Source organism: Leptopilina heterotoma, unplaced genomic scaffold (assembly GCF_015476425.1).
Source record: "Leptopilina heterotoma isolate Lh14 unplaced genomic scaffold, ASM1547642v1 Lhet_261, whole genome shotgun sequence".
Lineage (NCBI taxonomy): Eukaryota > Metazoa > Arthropoda > Insecta > Hymenoptera > Figitidae > Leptopilina > Leptopilina heterotoma.
The window spans coordinates 739,378-760,061 of NW_025110971.1; the positions used below are offsets into that span (position 1 = coordinate 739,378).

The 20,684-nt window shown below is 22.5% G+C and overlaps 1 protein-coding gene across 1 annotated transcript in view; it reads left to right on the top strand.

The window, feature by feature from the left end:
- The window catches only part of LOC122503425 (protein O-mannosyl-transferase TMTC2), a 319,531-nt gene that overhangs the window by 158,479 nt on the left and 140,368 nt on the right, over window positions 1-20,684 (top strand). Inside the window, exon 5 of the mRNA XM_043613958.1 lies at window positions 15,978-16,092. Within this exon, the coding sequence (XP_043469893.1) occupies window positions 15,978-16,092 (115 nt within the window). The remainder of the gene's footprint in view (window positions 1-15,977; window positions 16,093-20,684) is intronic.

Genomic DNA, 20,684 nt, shown 5'->3' on the forward strand with positions numbered 1-20,684 from the left:
AAAATTTTTGAAAATAATTGAATTTTTTAGATGAATATTGCTAATTATGAAAAGAATTGAAATTTACAATGAATTTTATTATTTATGACAATAATTGAATTATTCCAAAGAAATTTATAAAAAAAATTGATAAATAATTAAAGTTCTTTGGGATTTTTATTATTTACGAAAATAATTAAATGTTTGCCTATAGAATTTTCTTAAAATTTTGTTTACAAAATTAAATTCTTTTGGAAAATTTCATTAAAATAGCAAATATTAAAAATCATTGAATTAAGTAAAATTTTTGATAATAATTCAAATTTTACCAAGAATTTTATTAAAATGTTTGACAATAATTGAATTTGAGAGAATCTTATTATTTATAAAGATAATTGAATTTTGGACGAGAATTTTTAAAAAAATTTTCAACATAATTGAATTTTGGCCAAAAATTTTATTTCTTTAAAAAATAATCTATTTTTTTCAATCATTTGTGACTTCTCCAAGATTCAATTATTTTTTGATTGTTTTTAACTAAAATTCTTCTGTAAATCTATTATTCTTAATAATTAATTAAATGTGTATTAAAAAATTTAACTAATTTCAGAAGAATTTGAACTACTAAAATTTTTTTAAAATCTAAGTTCTTCAAAATTTCTAATTAAATTCCTTCAAAATTGAAATTTTATAAAATTTTAAATTGAAACCTTTTGAAGTTCATCTATTTATGAAAATTGTAATGGAAACTCTTTTAGAATTCAATTAAATTTGAAATATTGATGTAAAATTAATAAATTATTCATTAAATAATTTCTGGGCAATAATTTTATGATAGTTGTTCAAAAATTAAGTTATTTAGAAAGAAATAATTGTGAGAAATATAAAAAATTGAATGTTTTGTATTAGAATTCTTGCCAATTTCATAGTTTATAAGTCAAAAACAAAAAGACACCAAACTTAAAATTTTTTTTTATGAATTCTAAAAATTTAATTTTTTTCAGTATTTTTAATAAAAATCCCTGACTTTTTCCTGATTTCCCTGACCATTTCTACTATCCCTGATTCTTTTCTGAATTCTCTAAGTTTCCTGACCTGTGACAACCCTGTGTTTACCATTTGCCATACATTCAACTTTAGTAACTTTAAAATAAATAATAATTTTCACATTTAAGGTATTTAAAAAGGATGAATTGAATTTAGGATAAAAAAAGGGAAAAATTTTAATTAACAGAAATACTTATTACTTTTAGAGTAGGAGAGAAATTTCAATATCTACATATCATTCTCAATGACAAGTAATGTTCTCAGTTAGAATCGGTTTTAAACGGTTTGCAAATCGCACACTAGATGGGATTATAGAGAACGTAGTAGGGATTTGTTCGATAGAGTTTCGTGTGAAAATCTCTCAAGCTGTGCCAATGGGAGATTTCCCATTGAGTGTATGGCTCATACCATATGATAGTTGGTTGGTATGGTCAGTCCCCCCCCCAAAGAGAAGGGGGTTTTGTCGTATTTACGAGCGATAAACGCTTTCCTGCTTCGCGTTCGCGGTAGATCCATTCTGATACGATTGGATTGGTTCGGCCGCCATAACGGAAACGGAACTCAGTGCCCGGAGGATCCTGCGAGGATTCATACCCCTATTCCCTGACTAACTGCCAAGTTTGATTATAAACGATCAATCACACGTTATTACATTTCCTATTCAATTTATCCTTTTTTTTCCAATATAAGTTACGTAGCATTTTACTTTGCCAAAAGATCCATTATTAATTAAAATTGGAGTAGTACGTTTTATTTCCGAACGGAAATACAAAGGAAACTAGAGTCTACTGGGAAATATATGAGTGGGGGGAGAGGGGGAACTCAATTCTCAAATGTGAATATTTTACTGATGGGGAGATTTTAAGATTATATGAAAGTATTAGCATAGCGACAAATTTTTTGAAATGCCTAAAAGAATTATTGGAGTTGGAGAAAAAGGGAGGAGGACTTAAGCAGTGAGTCGAGGAATAAAGTAACTAGAATATTTTATCAGGATTGCCACAGGTTGGGGAAAAATTCAGGGAAAATTCAGGGAAAGTAGAATTGGTCAGAGAAATTACGGAAAAAAATAAATGTTTAGAATTTATAAGAGAATCCTAATTTTTTGTACTTTTCTTGTTTGCCTTATAAACTATGAAATTATCACGAATTCAAAAAAAAACTTTAAATTTTTTTTTATTTCTGACAATAATTTATTCATGAATTTTAATAAAATTCTGGGGAAAATTTAATTATTTTCATAAATTAATAACAATATTCATTACAAATATTCAATTATTTTCAAAATTAATAAAATTTTTCGTCCAAATTCAATTATTTTTAAAAATGTTAATTAAGTTCTAGGCATTATTTCAATTATTTTAATAAATATAATAATTCTTTCCGGAAATTCAATTATTTTGAAAAGTAATGAAATTCTTCGCAAAATTCAATTATTATCAAAAATTAAAAAAAAAAATTCTAGGCATGATTTAAATTATTTTTATAAATAATAGAAAAATGCATCCCAAATATTCAATTATTTTCATAAATAACAATATTCATAAAAAGAAATTGAATTATTTTGTAAATTAATCAAATTCTTTACAGAAATTCAATTATTTTCAAAAATTAAAAAAAGAAATTCTAGGCATAATTTTAATTATTTTTATAAATAATTGAAAAATTTATCCTAGAAATTCAATTATTTTTAGACATTTTAATAAAAAGTCATTGCAAAATTCAATTATTTTCATAAATAACTATATTCATAACAAGGATTCAATTATTTTCAAAAGTACTAAAAATCTTAGCATAAATTCAAATATTTTCAAAGGTAATAAAATTCTTAGCAGAAATTCAATTATTTTTAAAAATTAAAAAAAAATTCTAAGCATGATTTGAAGTATTCTTATAAATAATAGAAAAATTCATCCCAAAAATTCAATTATTTTCAGAAATTTTTATAAAATTCATTGTAAAATTAAATTATTTTCATAAATAACAATATTCATAACAAGAATTGAATTATTTTCTAAATTAATAAAATTCTTCACAGAATTTCAATTATTTTCAAAAAATCTAAAAAAAATTGTTGTTAACATTTCAATTATCTTTATAAATAAATAGCAAAATTCTTCAACAAAATTCAATAATTTTCAGGAATTTTAATAAAAGTCATTGCAAAATTCAATTATTTTCTTAAATAACAATGATTTAATTATTTTTTAAAGTAATAAAATTCTTCGAAGAAATTCAATTATTTTGAAAAATTAAAAAAATAAATTCAACTTATGATTTTAATTATTTTTATAAATAGAAAAATTCATCCCTGAAATACAATTATTTTCAGAAATTATTATAAAATTCATTGTGAAATTCAATTATTTTCAAAAAATCTAAAAAAAAATTGTCGTCAACATTTCAATTATCTTTATTAATGAATAGCAAAATTATTCGACAAAATTCAATTATTTTCAGGAATTTTAATAAAAGTCACTTGTAAAATTCAATTATTTTCAAAAAATTTTCTCAATCCAATGATTTGTATAATAGTATTCTACTATTTTAATAAAATTTCCCATAAGAATTCAATTATTAAACAAAAATTTTGATAACATTCTATACAAACATTCAATTATTTTCCAAAAAAATTTAAATTTCACAGGAATTCTATTATTTAAAATAGAATTTGCAAACATTTTTTCGAAAAAATCAAATATTTTAAAATTTCTCATTGAATTCATCACAGCAATTCAATTATTTTCATAAATTTTAAAATTCCTTTCAGGAATTTAATTATTTTCCTAAATCTTAAAATTCCTTTCAAGAATTTAATTATTTTTATAAATAACAATATTCACCACAAAAATTAAATTATCTTTAAAAGTAATAAAATTAAAATATTTTCAAAATTTTTAATGAAATTCATTGCAAAATTTCAATTATTTTAATAAAATTTTCTGAAAAAATTCCATTATTTAAAAATTCGTTGATAAAATTATGTAAAATTTTAAGAAACATTCAATTATTAAATAAATCATTTATGTTTGTAAAATTTTCTAATAAAAATTTATTTAAAAATTAATTTGAGTTAAAGTTTCAGATAATAATTGAATTTTTGAGAAGTTACTAATAATTGCAATTTTTTTTTAGATATAATTGAATTTTGTAAACATTTCAAATTAAAATCTTTAAAAAATTTGAATTTTTCATACTTTTTATTAAAAATTCTAAGGAATTAATGTTTTTCAAACCGCTCAATCGAAAATTTTTAAAATTATTTCAAGTTTTTAGTTTCTAATGTATATTTAATTTGAAGAATTTACGAATAATTAAAATTTCGTGAAATTGAATATTGTAAACAAATGGAGTTGAAAATTGCATAAGTAACTTTATCAAAAATTATTAAAAATAATGGATTTAAAGAAGAATTTTATTTAAAAATTGTAGAAAATAATAATTGATTTGAAATGATGAAAATAATTTTGAAGAAGTTACAGTCTGACTAAACATGACTTTAACTACTGTGTTTGAAATTACGTACGTTTAAAATTCTTTGCTTTAAAGAGTCTTTGTTGACTAAAATTGTCCTTAACTACATACTTCTAAAATACATATTTAGAATCATTTATCTAATTTTAAAAAATAGTATGAACAAATTGACTTTAATATTAATTACTGATTTCTAAAATTACAATTGTTTAGAAATATTTCGTCTGACGAAAACTGGTTTTAATTACTAATTCATAAATTTGATACTGTTTAGAAATATTTTTTCTAACTAAAACAGATTTTAACTGCTGTTTTTAAAATTACGTACGTTTAGAAATATATTGTCTGATAAAAAACACTTTAACTACTGACTTTAAAATTAATATGTTTATAAATGTTTCGATGACTAAAACTAATTGTAACTAATAGTTTATAAATTATTCAATAAATTATTTAGAGTCGCATTTAAAATTTAAATAATTGAATTCCTGTAGAATTTTCAAATAAAAATTGATTTAAAATAAATTTAATTATTAGAAAACATGATGATATCGATCATTTTGAGTCGAAGACTCGAAATGGTCGATTTCTTAATGTTTTCGATTAATATTCTTATAATTTGTTGAATTTCAAAGAGGTTTCATTTTTGAATGTTTTGAAGAATTTTAATTCCTACGAAAAAATAATAATGATTAAATATTTATTTAAGAATGAAGTTATTGGTGTTTTTCTGAATAATTTTACAATTGAAGAAATTCATAAACAAATTTAATAGAACATTTTTTTTTGAGTATCTAATCATTTTTAGAGTGAATAAAAATTTTATTTTATGGTCACGAAAGAAGTCAAAATTTTGTCTGGAAATCAGGGAAAAAAAATAAATTTTTGTCGCAACCCTGTTTATGGAAAACTATTTTCATTAGAAAAGTAAGTTTGTTAGAGGGAGACTTATATTGCTCTACAGATCAGCAATCTGGGTTTCCCTTAGCACGAATCGCTGTCAGGAATCCTAAAGACGCTGAGAAGGAAGCACACGAAGGTGATATTCCTGGAACTCAGCAAGTGAGAGATGAAGCTCACTGTTTGTAATCACCATCCTAGAGGAAGCTGACAGACTGGACGAACTGGGACACATAAAAGTCAGCTTTATGTCTTGTTCAGTCAAAAGGAGAACTATGTGACCTAAATGCTTTGGCTACAACCACACAAACAGAGAATTTTAAATCGCAGACAGATCGTCTGCTTGCTTCAAGTCCACGATTTCAAAAAAAAAATTCTCTCGAATAATTTAAACATATTTTTTTTTATCACAGAAATTCAAAAATTTCAAACTATTCTCGAATATAAATTGAAATTCCAAAACAAGGGAGAATTAAAATAATTTTATATTATTAAAATTTTCTTAACTGATAAAATTTTTCGAGAAAAATTTTTATTTCAAAGTTAACAGCTCTTTCTTTTTTTTTTGGTGGTGGTAAATGGAGAAATCGTAAAAAATGATTTATGTGAGTGGCCGGTTTCGGGAAGATTTTCAAATTCGAGCAGTTTGAAAATAAAATCTTAGTGTCTATAAAAATGTCAGCGTCTTGAGGACAAGAAAGCTTTCAAGCTGCAATTCCTTTAACTCAAAAATCATTTAAAGTTTCCTCTTCAAAACTTGGGTGCTTTGGAATAAAAGCTTTCAAACTTGGATCTTTCTAATACTTTGAAAACTTCATTTTGCAGAAATGTACAATCTTGAATTCCAAATCCTATAAATTTCTCTCTAATGAAAAGAAGTTTTTTTTTTGTCTTTTATGTAAAATTTAATAAACTCCATGAAACATATTCGAGAAAAGACATTGGAAATTTTATATCTTTTAGAAACAAAAATATATAAATTTACTATAATAATCGTCGTATGGATTCTTTCAGTCTGTTCAGACCTGAAGTTAGTCATAATTATGCTTTTGTTTTTTTTGATACGTTTTGATAGAAAATAATACTACTTTCATTTTTTAAATTTATTTATATTATTTTAATTTTTTAATTAATTCAAAAAAATCTTTATTATTTTAAAAGAATTATTAAATGCTTTAAAAATGCTTATAACATTTTTTAATATAAAAAAACTTATTTGTTTTGCAAATCAAAATCGAGCAGCTCTCTTTTCTTATCTTTAAAAAAATCATAAAATTGTTAAAAAATTAAGATTAGGGCATAAAAAATATTTTCCATATTTTATTCAATTAAATAAAATTCTTCTTATAAAATTTAACTATGTTCAAAATTTGAAAAAAAATTCTCGTAAGAATCCTAATTATATTTATAAATAACAAAATTCTTCTCCAAAGTTCAATTATTTTCATAAGTGTCAAAAAAATTCTTGTCCTAATTTAAATTATTTTCAAAACATTTTCTAAATTCAATTATTTTCAATATCTACTATTTTAATATAAAATTTCCCAAAAAGAATTCAAGTATTTAAAAAAAAATTTTAATAAAATTGTATGTAAAAATTTAATTATTTTCATAAATAATAATTTTTTTTAAAGAATTCAATTATTATTTTCATAAAAAATAATTTAATATTCTAGAAAATAATAATTGAATTAAAATGATAAAAATAATTTTGATGAAGTTTAATTAATAATTTTGATAATTTAAAAATGGTTTGAATTTGAAATTTTTGAATATATTAATTCCTGTGGAAAATCTTGTTCCAAAAATAAGATTAAAAATAAAAATTGAGCAAATATTTTTCTTCTTTTTCTAAAACAAAATAATTTAATTTTGTTCAAAAAATTGTGATTCATAAACAAAAATAACGGGAAATAAATAAATTTTCTATTTCTTAATCACAATTGTTTAACAATTTTCTAATTTTGCTTAGAAGTAGAAAACAAAAATCTGCGTAATTTCAATTTGACAAAACATAATATTTTAACAAAATTAAAGTCTTTTAATGAAAATAAGTGAAAAAAATTCTGATGATTTCTATTTATCATTACAATTGGAAATTAATTAGAAAATAAAAATAATTATAACATAATAATATAATATCCTATTTATCTAAAGTTAATAAAAAACAAAAGTACACACAAAAGACAACTTTAGAGTGTAAATAAATAATAATAAAATTCGAAAGTAAAAAAAAGTGTATATTGACACATAAATTTGAAAATTTCCAAAGATTGTTAAATTACAAGATAAAAAATTCATTGAAAAGATATAGCGCATTTAACTTTTATTATTAAAAAATTCGATTTACAAAAAACTGTCGATAAAATGGCCGTATGTATTTTTGAGATACGATAGAAAAGCCGGTTTTGTACGACACGGCGGACTTGTATTACTTTATATCGACTGGAAAGCGGATTGAAAGGTTGTAACCACCCCTTGCAATTTATTTGATAATTTCACTCTCGAACGAGCAACATCTGAGCAGGGAAATATTAGGTTTGAGAAAATGTTTTTCTTTGTTCAAATATAGAAGAAAAATGTTTTTTCTTCCACTGGAACCTCATTAAACTGTACAATTTCTCCTTTTGCTTCTCTATTACACATTTTTATTCGATTAACTTCTTTAATTTCGATTACAGCAATTTCATTCTCCTCTTACTTTTACCTTTTAGTTCGAATTTTCCCTCAATTAGACACTATTACGCTTATTAGAATGAAATTTAAAGAAAAATTACTTTAATTTTGTATTTTTTTTTTCTAATTTAATATTTTTTCTAATATTATTTTTATAATCTGATATTTAATTAATTTTAGATAGTGTAATTTATTTTTAGATATTTACCGGTGCTTCCTAGTTTTGCTAAATTATTACTAATTATTGACAAACAAACCAAGAATTAACAAAGTTTATATTCAATTTAATTATAACATTATAATGTGCTTTTCCTCGTTGAAGACAATTAAAACTTTTTGTATCAACTTTGCATCTATTTTCGACAAATTACAACTTGAAAAGTTGAAATGCTTTTCCAACTTACAGGAGAGGAAACTAATTAGAGGAAGATGAGTTAAAATCTTATTTAAATTGTCATATATGACGTAATCATTTATGACAATTGTACATAATTAATTAGGAAAATAATTGAAAGATTCTCCACGAAGTGTTAACTTTTGACTGCCGTAACTCTTTTTTTTACAAACCAAATCTTTTTTAATATTTTTTTTCTGAAATTTTATAAAAATTTTATTTGAAATAGCAACAATTCTCTTTCATTTTTTAAATAAACATATCAATTTTAAAAATAATAGAATTTAAAAATTTTAAATTCAAATTTTTGTTGAAAACATTAAAATAATTCAATTTTAGAGAAATTGCAAATAATTTATTGCAGAAACCCAATTATTTTCAAAATTAATAAAATTCTTCTCATAAAATTCAATTATGTTTAAAATTAAAAAAAAAAATTCTCGTTAAAATTCCAATTATCTTTGTAAATAACAAAATTTCTTCCCAAAGTTCAATTATTTTCAAAAATAGCAATAAAATTCTTGTCCTAATTTCAATTATTTTCAATATCTACTATTTTAATAAAATTTTCCGAGAAAAATTCAATTATTTAAAAAGAAATTTAATAAAATCGTACACAAGCATTTAATTATTTTCAAAAATTTTTAAAAATCCACAGGAATTCAATTATTTACAATTTTTTATAAATTTCTTCTCAATAATTCAATTATTTTCATAAATTTTTAATTATTATAAATTATTATAAAACATAAAGAAATCGATCACTCCGAGTCTTCGACTCGGAGCAATCAATATCTTCATGTTTTATAGCAAAATACTTTCATAAGTTGTTTAATTTCAAAAAGGTTTAAATTTGGAATTTTTGAATGTTTTAATTCCTGTGGAAAAATAATAATAATTAAATATTTATTTAAAAAAGAAATTATTAATGTTTTTGAATAATTTTACAATTAAAGAAATTCGTAAAAATGTAACGGAACATTTTTTTGAGTGAAATTTCTTCCTTTATTTTCTAAAAATTCAAAATATTTTAATTTTCAATAAAATCGACATTTGAAAGAATTTTAATTTAATAATTAAAAAAAAAATTGAATTTTACAAAAAATTTTACATGAAATCGATTTTTTATAGAATTTTAATTTTATAAATTGAAAAGAAATTGAATTTTTTAAAGAATATTCCAAAAAATTGAGTTTTTCAGGAATTTTAATTTCATAATTGCAAAATAATTGAATTTTACATACAATTTAACAAAAAATTGAATTTCCAAAGTATTTTAATTGAATAGTTAAGCAAAAATTAATATTTAACAAAAATTTTTTCAGAAAAATTGATTTTTCAATGAATTTTAATTTAATAATTGAAAAAAAATTGAATTTTACAAAAAACTTTACATAAAATCGATTTTTGAAAGAATTTTAATTTAATAAATTGAAAAATAATTGAATTTTTTTAAAGATTTCCCAAAAAATTGAGTTTTGAAAGAATTTTAATTTCATAATTGAAAAATAATTGAATTTAACGAATAATTTTCTTAAAAAATCGATTTTTTGAAGAATTTTAATTTAATAGTTGAGAAATAATTGAAATATTCGAAAAAAATTTCCTGAAAAATTTATTTTTTAAAGAATTTTAATTTAATAATTGAAAAATAATTTAATTTTAAAAAAATTCCCAAAAAGTCGATTTTTGTAAACATTTTAATATAATGATTGAAAAATAATAGAATTTTAGAACAAAATTTTTAATGAAATCGACATTTGAAAGAATTTTAATTTAATAATTGAAAGCAATTGAATTTTACAAACAATTTTACATGAAATCGATTTATTAAAGAATTTTAATTTAATAAATTGAAAAGAAATTGATTTTTTAAAATAATTTTTCAAAACATTGAGTTTTCAAAGAATTTTAATTTCGCAATTGAAAAATAATTGAATTTAATAAATAATTTTCTTAAAAAATCGATTTTTTGAAGAATTTTAATTTAATAGTTGAGAAATAATTGAAATTTCCCAAAATTAATTTCAAAAAGGTTCGAATTTGGAAATTGGAATTTTGGAATGTCTTAATTCCTGTGGAAAAATAATAATAATAAATAATATTAATATTATTAATATTAATATTATTTATTATTTATATTTATTCAAAAAAGAAATCATTGATGTTTTTGAATAATTTTACATTTAAAGAAATTCGTAAAAATCTAACGAAACATTTTTTTTGAGTAAAATTTTTTCCTTTATTTTCTATTTATATACAAATTTTCTATTTTTTATAAATAAACAAGAGAAAAATTTGCATAATTTGGATCAGTCAAACGAAATTTGTTATAAAAAAGCATAAAATAAACAAAATGGGTAAATTTTTCATTTATTAATCACCATTTTTTAAAAATTTTCTAATTTCTAATATTATTTTATTATGAATTATGAAAAAATACCTACATATTTTCGATTTGTCAAAACAAATTTTTTTTTAAAAAACAAAACAAAAGAATACACAAAAACTAAATTCAAGTGTGGATAGAATAAAAGAATGAATTTTATAAAAATTTTATTTTAAATAATCGAATTTCTGTGAAAATTGTATTATTTATGAAACTAGCATTAATTACATTAACTAAAGAATAAGTCGATAATTATTGGAAAATTATTGAAAATTATTTTGAAAAATTATGAAAATGATAATAAAAATTTATAAAAGTATTGCAAGAGCGGATGTAATAATAAAATTAAATCATGCTTAGAAAATTCCGATATATACCAATTGTACGATATGTCGTATTTGCATCGATGAATATTTGTCATTTATAGAGAATTTCTGATGGCTGTCATAACTTTGCAGACTTCGCTGTTGTCAAAAAGCGAAAAACAATCACAGAGGGAATTGAAAATAAATCTGAAAAATTTATTAATTAAAATGAGAAAAGCAGTTCGTCTCTCTTTATTAAAGAAACAAAAAAAAAATTCGTCTAGGCTACTATTTAATTTGCATTTTCCAATATTATTTGCCAAGCTTCTTGTCACGAGGTTCTGTTATACTTAATTGGAATGCTATCCTGAGCTCTTACTTTGAATAAAGTAAATTCCATTTTAAAGAGAAATTTTTGTTTTTTAATTTACGAATAATTAACCGTCAAAGGAAGAGTCCTTTATGTACAATATTTTTAATTATTCAAAACTATTCATAATTATTGAAGCGATAAATGAGCTTTTAATTAGTCGAATGATCTTAATTAGGTGGACCCATGAATTGCATATTTTTAGGTGTAAAAGGAAATAATCGTAATTATACTATTTTTCCATTTTTTTAATAAAAAAAAAAATTCCTGGTAAATATACAACTTTAAAATGAAAGGAGGACTATTTTTAGATGTGAATTTAGAGCGACATAATTGATATCATTATTTTTTCAGAATAAATTACCCATATTTATTATTCTGTTGCAACTTTTTTCTATATAATAGCATTTTATTGTCCTTTCGACTAGCGGGCTTTTAGTTGCATAATACATCCTCTTTTGCATCAACTAAATTCTTTTATATTTCTGAACAATTTTTAAATAACCGATTTAAAAAATAGGCCAATTTTCTTCCTTTATGGTTAGTTTTCACATTAGTTTTTAGTTCCATATTGCGTCAATAAAACTTGATAAAAATTCGAATTTTAGAGGAAAAAAAAGAATAATAAAAAAGTAGTTGTGATATCAATTTTTTAAAAAAGGTTATTTTTATCTCGTATATTATTTCAATAAAAGAGTTTCTATTTAAAATTTATAGCACCAAGTATTTGATTACAATAACAATCGATAAGTTTAGTTTTCAGTGTTTATTTAAAAAAAAGTATTTTGTTTCTAGCTATTGCTTTTAACTATAAAATATAAATAAAAGAATATAAAAAATGATTTTATCACCCGATTTCTTAATAGCAGTATAAAAAATTAATCAATAGTCACTGATTGTATAAATAAAAGAATAATTTTTCTATGAGTGAAAAAATATTTTCGTTTGTAACTGTTTTTGATTTTAAATAAACTGATTGTGAATTAATCGAAATTCGTTGATATTTTAAAATATACCTGTCGTTTATTTAACAAATTGTAAGTGAATTGTTGGTAAATTTGTTATTTTAAAAAACTACGCCCTCTGACAGTTCAGAAATTTGTACTCAAACCACGCAGCTTTCATTTTCAGAATATAGTTGAGTCTTTACCAATTTTTTTTCACATAATTGGTGTCGTTGAATGTGACAATTTTTTTATAGGACAAAAAAATTTCGATTCGAGGTCAAAGCGTTTTTGAAATATAAAAAGTTTGTAAAAAGACTGTTTAAAAAAAAAAATTTGTTAGTTATATTATCACGTGGCAATAGATCTTAATAATTGAATTTTAAATAAAGAAATCCATAAGTAATTGTATTTTGAATAAAGAAATCAATAAATAATTGAATTTTGAATAAAGAAATATCAATTAATAATCGAATTTTAAATAAAAAAAATATCAATAAATAATTTAATTTTGAATGAAGAAATCAATAAATAATTTAATTTTGAATAAAGAAATGCATAAGTAATTGTATTTTGACTAAAGAAATCAATAAATAATTGAATTTTGAATAAAGAAATCATGTAAATAATTGAATTTAGAATAAATCAAATCAATTACTGCATGACACGAAATAAATTGTACAGAGGATCTAAAAGGGGGAATTCCAGCCAGAACAGATTGACCGAGACAAAGGCGAGATAAAGATAGATAAAATTTTAAATGTATTCACCATACGACGAACCAGTAGACACCCCTTGATTTTCAGGGTTGGACAAATTTCATCAGACAAACACTTGTTGATATTCCATATTCCAATTAGTCCACGCACTGATTCCTTTAGTAACTTATTATTATCACTCAATAGGCAATTCTCGCAAAATTCACACTAAGCAGAAAATAACTTTAGATCATCGATCGAATATAGAAATATAGCGTCTGACTAAAACTGATTTTAACTACTAATTCAGAAATTTACCAGTGTTTAAAAATATATGTAGTCTAGATAAAAATGAATTTAACCACTAATTTATGAATTTATAAGTGTTTAGAAATATTTTGTATATCAATAACTGATTTTAATTACTCACTTCTAAATTACATACATTTAGAATCGTTCTTTAGAGCAAAAAAAATTGTGTTATTTAAAACTGACTTTAACTACTAATTTATAAAATCGACATTTTATAAATATTTTGTCTGACTAAAACTGACATTCACTACTTATTTCTAAAATTCATATTTTGGAAATATTTTGTCTGACTATAAAAGTACTTAGACTGATTTTAACTTTTTAACTACTATAATTAATAATTTACAGGTGTTTGGAAATACTTTGTCTGACTAAAGATGACTTTAACTACTAATTTCAAAAACTCATAAGATTAGAAATATTTTGTCTGACTAAAACTGATTTTAACTACTGTTTTTAAAATTACGTATGTTTAGAAACATATTGTCTGATTAAAAAATGACTTTAAATATTGATTTTAAAATTAAATATGTTTAGAACTGATCTTCAGCGAAAAATAAAATTGTCTGACTAAAAATGACTTTAACTACTGATTTTTACAATTCATATGTTTAGAAAAATTTTGCCTGATTGAAACTGGGTTTAACTACTAATTTATATATTTACAATTGTTTAGAAATGTTTTGTCTGACTAAAACTGGTTTTAACTACTAATTCATAAATTTATTACTGTTTAGAAATATTTTGTCTTGTTAAAACTGACTTTAACTACTGATTTTAAAATTACGTATGTTTAGAAATTTATTGTCTGACGAAAAATGACTTTAACCACTAATTTTAAAATTAAATATATTTAGAACTGTTCTTCAGAGTAAAATAAAATGGTCTGACTAAAAATGACTGCAACTACTGATTTCTAAAATTCATATGATTAGAAATATTGTTACTTGATAGAAACTGATTTTAAATACCTAGTAATTTATAAATTTACAGGTGTTTAGAAATTTTTTGTCTTATTTAGAAATAACTTTAACTACTAATTTCTAAAATCCAAATTTCATACATATTTTGACTAACTAAAACTGTCTATCACTATACTAATTTCTAAAATTCTTATTTTAGAAATATTTTGTCTCATTAAGAGTACTAAGACTGATTTTAACTTTTTAAATTCTATAATTAATAATTTACAGGTGTTTTGAAACATTTTGTCTGACTTAAGATGAGTTTAACTAATTTTTTTAAAATTACGTATGTTTAGAAACATATTGTCTGATAAAAAATGACTTTAAATACTGATTTTAAAATTAAATATGTTTAGAACTGATCTTCAGCGAAAAATAAACTTGTCTGACTAAAAAAATGACTTTAACTACTGATTTTTACAATTGAAACTGGGTTCAACTACTAATTTATTTATTTACAATTGTTTAGAAATGTTTCGTCTTACTAAAACTGGTTTTAACTACTAATTCATAAATTTAATACTGTTTAGAAATATTTTTCCTGACTAAAACTGACTTTCACTACTGTTTTTAAAATTACGTATGTTTAGAAATATATTGTCTGATAAAAAATGACTTTTACTACTGATTTTAAAATTAAATATGTTTAGAACTGTTCTCCAGAGTAAAATAAAATCGTCTGACTAAAAATGACTTTATCTACTGATTTCTACAATTCATATATATAGAAATATTTTGTCTGACTAAAACTGAGTTTAACAACTACTTTTTAAATTTACAAGTGCTTAGAAATATTTTGTCTGACTAAAACTGATATTAACGACTAATTTATGAATTTATAAGTGTTCAGAAATTTTATGTCTATCAAAAACTAATTTTGGTTACTCACTTACAAATTACATACATTTAGAATTGGTCTTCAGAGTCAAAACAATGTCTGACTATAAATGACTTTAACTACTGATTTCTAATATTAATATGATTAGAAATGTTTTGTCTGAGAAAAATTGATTTTATTTTTAACTATTAATTTCTAAAGTTACATATGTTTAGAATCGTTTGTCAGAGTTAAAAAAAAATTATCTCACTTAAAAATTACTATCTACCGATTTCTAATATTCATATTTATTTATAAATATTTTTTCTCACTAAAACTGATTTTAACTACTTATTTATAATTATAAATTTAGAAGTACTAGAAGTGCTTCCTTTGCATCTCTATCCTTTTTTCTAGGAATAGTGTCTTCTTATCGATATTAATTTAACTACCTTCGTATTTAAGAAAAAATATATTATTTTTCTATTGTATGTAAAATAAAAAAACAAAAAAAGGTTAAGAAAAAGGAGAGAGAGAGAGAGAAAGAGAGAGACTGTTAAAAGTGAAGAAAATAGCGTGTAAAGTGAGATTAATGACTAATTTTTCACCTCTTTATATTTCGGCGAACCTCATGTCTCATAAATTGTAATAATTAATTTTAATTAGTCATTGTTGTGGAAAATGAAAAGTTATTTCTTTTTTTCCAGCTTATGGAAACTTGGGAAGTGTTCTCAGTGCACAAGGACGAGTTGCAGAAGCAGAAGAAGCTTTTGTGCAAGCTCTTCGACATCGACCAAATATGGCTGACGTGCACTATAATCTGTAAGTAGTTCTTTCTTATTCCTTTATTTCTTTTTCCCTCTCGTTATATTTGTAATATTTACCTTGCAATCTTGCATATTTAAAAATTGTTTTAAAAAAATTTAAATTGTCAATTAATACCAAAATAGGGATAAATTACAATTTTTTTAATCATCAGAAAATATCAGATAATTTTATTATCAGAATACCTAATGATTTTATCCGCCGTAATTGACGGTAAAAAATTAAAATTGTACGTTTACTCCTATTATTTGGGGTTAGGGTCCGATTACCAATTTACATTCATAATTGCAAAATTCAAAATGGCGGATCCAATATGGCGGATAAGAAATTGTGATTTTCGGGTTTGCTGATTACTAATATAATTCTTAGCGCCAATTTGAATTCAGAAAACGTGAAATAGTTTTATCAAACAATTTTCTTGTTATTTAGTTTTCAATATAATTTTATTTGAAGATTAATAATGTAACTAAACAGGAAAATTTATATTTATAAGATGTAAATACATGAAAGCGCACCTAGAATTTTATCGTTTAGATGAAATATTGAGTAAAATTACAGCATGTAAGGTAGTGTGTTTAAGCTTCTATAGTGCACATGGGTTCTGTGAAGTATGATACTTATGGCTTATGAGACTCGTGACATTTACGACTTGCGTGTCTCTTGATGAAGCCTATAAACCGTATCTAGGCTTCCTTTTGAAGAAGCTTAAACGTAATCCAGTCCCTTTGAGCTTCAGCTGGGATACAATAAAACCAAAACATTGTCTTAGTTGAGAACAAAGTCACTATTAACTCTTCCATTGTCAGGAGTTGAGAAAAGAAACAAATCACACATTCCCATCACTTTTCCCACCATTCACAGAATCATGAAAATAATATTTCCTTTCTGAATAATTTTCTTAATAAACACCTTAAAAAAAACCACACAAACACTAATAAATACTTTTTTCCTTTCGTAAAATATTTAAATAAAAAAAATTTTAAATAAAGAAACTAAAAAATTAGATTTTGACAAAGTTGACTTAAATCTTGAAGTATTGTGTCATTAAAAAAAAAAAAAAAAAGAAAATAACAGTGTATAATAAATTGGGTCATATTTGCTGACTGCTTGCATAAATTTCCCATCAAAACCAGACGATTCATGTTAAATTTGAGGCAAATCGCCGACAGCAATTTACGTCCCCTGTAGTGGACACAAGAATCCTCAAACCCATGACGTATCTTTTGGTTGGTCATAAACGAGCTTGCGGCCAAGCTGGCTATAAAGCGCATTTCACAAAGTGACAGCTGTGTGAAAATTAGTTTCCACCACGATAGCTGGACACAAGAAGGGTGTAAAATACTAAAACAAATAGAATAAAAAAAAAGAGAGAGAGAAACGAGAAAGAGAAATATAAACAAGAGGCGAGCAAAATAATGGTCAGAAAAAAATGATTGAAAGTGATATGGTAACGCTTTACTTTCAGTCATATTCTAATGCGTCTGAAAGTATTCTCCCACTGTATAAACACTGCGCATGCATTTATAAACGTTGTAAAATGGGGAAAAAATAAATAATTTCTACTAAATAGCTAGCATTTTTCTTTGAAACAATATTTGCAAAAAAACCAAGAGTAATTTACTATGAAATAATTCTTACAAATTTCTTACTTCCACCTTTCGCGGAATTATTGTAATTTTCCGTGAAATTTATCATCATTTATTTCGCAAAGCCAATTGTATTTTTTTTCTAAAGTCAGCAATGGCTGTTTCTTCTATTTGTAAATTCAAAGAAGAAATATTATTTTTAGTCATTATCTTATTTTTCAGTCATTTAAAAAAAATACGTAAGAAGAATAATTCGGTTTTAGCCTGAAGAACGTTTTTAAATATATTTAACTTAGAAATTAGTAGTTAAAGTCATTTTTAGTCAGACGAAATATTTTTAAACATTTGTAAATTTCTAATTTAATAGATGAAGACAAATTAAATCAGACAAAATTTTTTTAGCACTTTTACGAATTCATAAATAAGTAATTAAAATCAGTTTTAGTGAGAGAAAATATTTATAAACATAATATGAATATTATAACTCAGTAGATAGTCATTTTTTAGTCAGACAATTTTTTTTTACTCTGACGAACGATTCTAAATAAATTTAACTTTAGAAATTAGAAGTTAAAATCAATTTTTCTCAGAAAAAACATTTCTAAACATATGAATTTTAAAAATCAGTAGTTAAAGTCATTTTTAGTCAGACAATTTTTTTTTATTCTTTTACTCTAGTCAGTAATTAAAAACAGTTTTTGTTTGACAAAATATTTCTAAACACAAATAAATTCATAAATAAGTAGTTAAAATCAGATTTAATCAGACTACATATATTTTTAAACATTTATAAATTTGTAAATTAGTAGTTAAAATAAGTTTTAGTCAGACAAAATATTTCTAAGCACTTGTAAAAATTTTCTAATTTAAATTTTTGTTGAAAACACTAAAAAAAAATTCAATTTTGTCGAAATTGAAAATAATTGCAGAAATTCAATTATTTAAAAAAAAATAAATAAAATTGTTATAAAATTACCATTTTTTAAAATAATTGAAATTTGAGGAAGGATTTTTTTATTTACAAAGATAATAATTGGGTTTTTGTAGAGATTTTTTTGTTAATTTTGAACATAATTTAATTTTGTGATAAGAATTTTATTACTTTTGAAAATAATTGAATTTCTGCAATCATTTGTAGGTTTCTTCAAAATTCAATTTTTAGTGTTTTTAACTAAAATTCTTCTATAAATCCATTATTTTTAAATTTTTAATAAAATTAATTAAATACCTTGACAAATTTAACAAATTTCTAATTCTATTATTTATTTCCCAGTGAAACTAATCTTAATGAATAATTGTATTTATTAGTTATATTGTAATCGCAACTCTATTAAAATTAAATTAATTTTCAAATACTTGAGTGAAATTATTCATTAAATAATTTATTTATTTTATGATAGTTGTTCAAGATTTAAATTATATAAAAAAAGTTTTTGTCAGAAATTGAAAAAGTTGAATGTTTTGTTTTAGAATACGTGGTAATTTTACAGTTTATGAGTAAAAAAAACACACAAAAATTCAAAATTTTCTTATGAATTCTATAAACTTAATTTTTTTTAGTACAACAAATTATAAAAAATATTAATATAAAACATTAGGAAATCGATTACTTTGACTCGAAATGATCGATATCTTTATATTTTCTAGTAATTAAATTCATTTTAAAACAATTTTTATTCGAAAATTCTACGGGAATTCAATTATTTAATTTTAAATACAAAACTAAATAATTTATAAAGTAGTAGTTACAAACAGTTTTAGTCATCGAATCATTTATAAACATATTAATTTTAGAAATCGGTAGGTTAAAGTTATTTTAATCAGACAAAATTTGTTTTACTCTGACGAACGACTCTAAACACATGTAAACTTATAAATTAAAAATAAATTCTGCGATGAGTTTTATTATTTATGAAAATAATTGTATCCCTGTAAAAATTTTTTTTAATTACTAAAATAATTGAATTATTGCGAAGAAATGTATAAAAAATTTGAGAATAATTGAATTACTAAGTTTATTATTTAGAAAAATTGAAATTAAAAATTTGCGTAGAATTTTATTAAAATTTTTTTTTTAACAATTCAATTCTTTTGGAAAATTTTTGAAAATAATTATGAAGATAATTTAATTTCAGAGAAGAATTTTATTATTCATAAAGATAATTTAAATTTTGACAAGAATTTTTTTAAATTTAGAAAAATAATTGAATTCCTGCGAAAAATGTCGTTACTTTTGAAAACAATTGAATTTCTGCAATTATTTTCTAACATCTCCAATATTCAATTTTTTTTTTTTAGTAATTTCGTAGTTTATGAAGCAAACAGAAGACAAACAAAATTCAGAATTTTCTTATGAATTCTAAAAATTTAATTTTTCCAGTACTTTTAATAAGAATCGCTGACTTTTTCCTGAACTCCTTGTCTGAGAATATATTCTCAGAATATATGATTATTATAGTTATTATTATAACTATAATATTTTTTGTAAAATTACAAATTTTATTAGGAAAAAAAAATTTAACTTAAAAATGTTTAAATTCCATTATTTTTAAAATTTCTAATTTTATTGAAAAAAGTAAGTATAAGAAGCTAGTCGCGAGCGCATTGTTGCTAGTTTGTGGATTAAAGAGATGTCAACCGTATATTCAATTTTTTGAAATTGAGACACGAATTTTTCATTTTTACAAAGAGGTTTGAGAGCGCCCCCGTCATTTCGAGTATAGGGGAGAGGCAGGCATGACAAAATTCCCTTCTCTGCATCCAGGGCAAGGATTAGGTTGATTCATTGCTGTATCGCATGCAAGGCACAAAAATTCCCCTCATAAATTCCAATAAACTTCCCGACGTGACAATCCGTTTAGAGATAACTGCGGTCGCGGTTTTTGTTAGTGAGTGGACTTTTTTATCTGACGGTGGTATTAACTTCCAGGTCGAGTAGGTTGGAGGTAGAAAAAAAGTGGATGGAGATGAAGATAGGAAGAATAGTAGATGGGATTTCGATTT